Source organism: Perkinsus marinus (genome assembly GCF_000006405.1).
Source record: "Perkinsus marinus ATCC 50983 genomic scaffold scf_1104296958234, whole genome shotgun sequence".
Taxonomy (NCBI): Eukaryota; Perkinsozoa; order Perkinsida; family Perkinsidae; genus Perkinsus; species Perkinsus marinus.
The window spans coordinates 51,704-53,051 of record NW_003206847.1 but is presented as its reverse complement, the minus strand read 5'-3'; the positions used below and the strand labels follow the sequence as shown (position 1 = coordinate 53,051).

General features: G+C 40.8%; 2 protein-coding genes across 2 annotated transcripts in view; both read left to right on the top strand.

Moving 5' to 3' along the window:
* Pmar_PMAR005983 (hypothetical protein) overlaps nucleotides 1-410 on the top strand; it is a gene marked incomplete at both ends in the record, with an annotated part of 1,498 nt that extends 1,088 nt beyond the window's left edge. The window contains one exon of the mRNA XM_002774359.1: nucleotides 336-410. Within this exon, the coding sequence (XP_002774405.1) occupies nucleotides 336-410 (75 nt within the window). The remainder of the gene's footprint in view (nucleotides 1-335) is intronic.
* Nucleotides 411-790: 380 nt separating this feature from the next.
* Nucleotides 791-1,348, top strand: part of Pmar_PMAR005982 (hypothetical protein) — a gene marked incomplete at both ends in the record, with an annotated part of 2,013 nt that continues 1,455 nt past the window's right edge. Inside the window, 4 exons of the mRNA XM_002774358.1 lie at nucleotides 791-910; nucleotides 955-1,046; nucleotides 1,102-1,153; nucleotides 1,200-1,279. Of these exons, the coding sequence (XP_002774404.1) occupies nucleotides 791-910; nucleotides 955-1,046; nucleotides 1,102-1,153; nucleotides 1,200-1,279 (344 nt within the window). The remainder of the gene's footprint in view (nucleotides 911-954; nucleotides 1,047-1,101; nucleotides 1,154-1,199; nucleotides 1,280-1,348) is intronic.

The following is a 1,348-nucleotide window of genomic DNA, read 5'->3' as shown; positions in this document are numbered from 1 at the left end:
AAAAAAATGAAAATTTTCGAGCAATTTTTGTGCTTTACTGCACTCGGGGTTATGTAAGTTGACGGAGAAACGGTAGGAGTGAATAAATAATGGTGAAATTTTCCCAGAAAAATTAGTTGTTTTCGTTGAAAAAATAAAAATTACCATTTTTTCCTGTATACTCTATACAGTGTAGCGTTAAAAGTGGCTGATTCTACTGCAGTGAGTGTTATGGTAATTTTATAGGGGAACGGGAGGAATGGAAAATCAATGAAGAAAATTTTTCGAAAATTATGTTTTTTGGTCGGAAAAAATGGTAAAATTTCATTTTCCGCAAAAGTTTGTATTTGATTTAGGTATTTGGTGATGTTGGTGACACGAGGGGTGATGCTGTTGTTATTATGGCCGTTCCTGGAGAGGATTGGGCCTAAGGTCGATTGGAGGTCTTTGACGGTTATCTTCTGGGGTGGTCTCAGAGGTGCTGTTGCTCTCTCGTTAGCTGTAAGGGGAAATTATGGGAAAAAATAGAGAAAATATTTTTCCCGATGAAATTATCATGGAGTGTAAGGGGAAATGGTTGGAAATTGTAGGAAAAATCGAAATTATTTTTCCGGTGAAATTTGGATGGGCTGCAACCAGAAAAGCTTCGAATTTATGGTCGTGGGAAAAATTCAAAAAAATATTTTTTTGGGTGAAAATTTGGATTTTTTGGCTGTAAGCAGAAACGCTTTGCATTTTTGGTCGTAAGGGAAAAGCAAAAAATTTTCGGCAAAATTTTAAAAAAAAATTATTTTTCTTTTGTGATCAGGTGATGGTAACTAAATCGGAGGATGCATTTCCGGACGTTCGCCTTCGAGAAGAGTTGATGTTTATCGTTGGTGGCTGCGCTTGTTTGACTTTGCTCGTCAACGCTACTACAGCTCACGCACTGGTGGGTGAGATTTCGTGCCGCGTGACGGCTGTATTTTCGCATAGGTGAATATTTTGGGTTTCACAGAATTGACGACGAGTAAAAAGATCCTCTTGAAAAATGTGGATTTGAGTATTGCCGAGGCGGCGAGAGAAATGTGAGAAAAATGTGGTCTGTGAGAATTGAACCGGGGGTCTTCCGATGGCTGGCAGGTACGATGAACTGCTGGTCGATGATGAAGTGCTTCGGACGAGCTGTCCTAAGGTGGGATCTTGCTAATCTTGGTAAATCTTGCATTTCCTCAACGCAGACTTTGACGGAGGCGGTGAGCACGTTGAGGTTGAGGAGGGCTGGTGGTGATAGTGGGGAAGAGTCACCGAAGAGAAATGTGTCACCGCGCCACGAAATTAGGAGAATTTATAGTGACATTCATGTCGGACATAGACTTATCTCACCGGG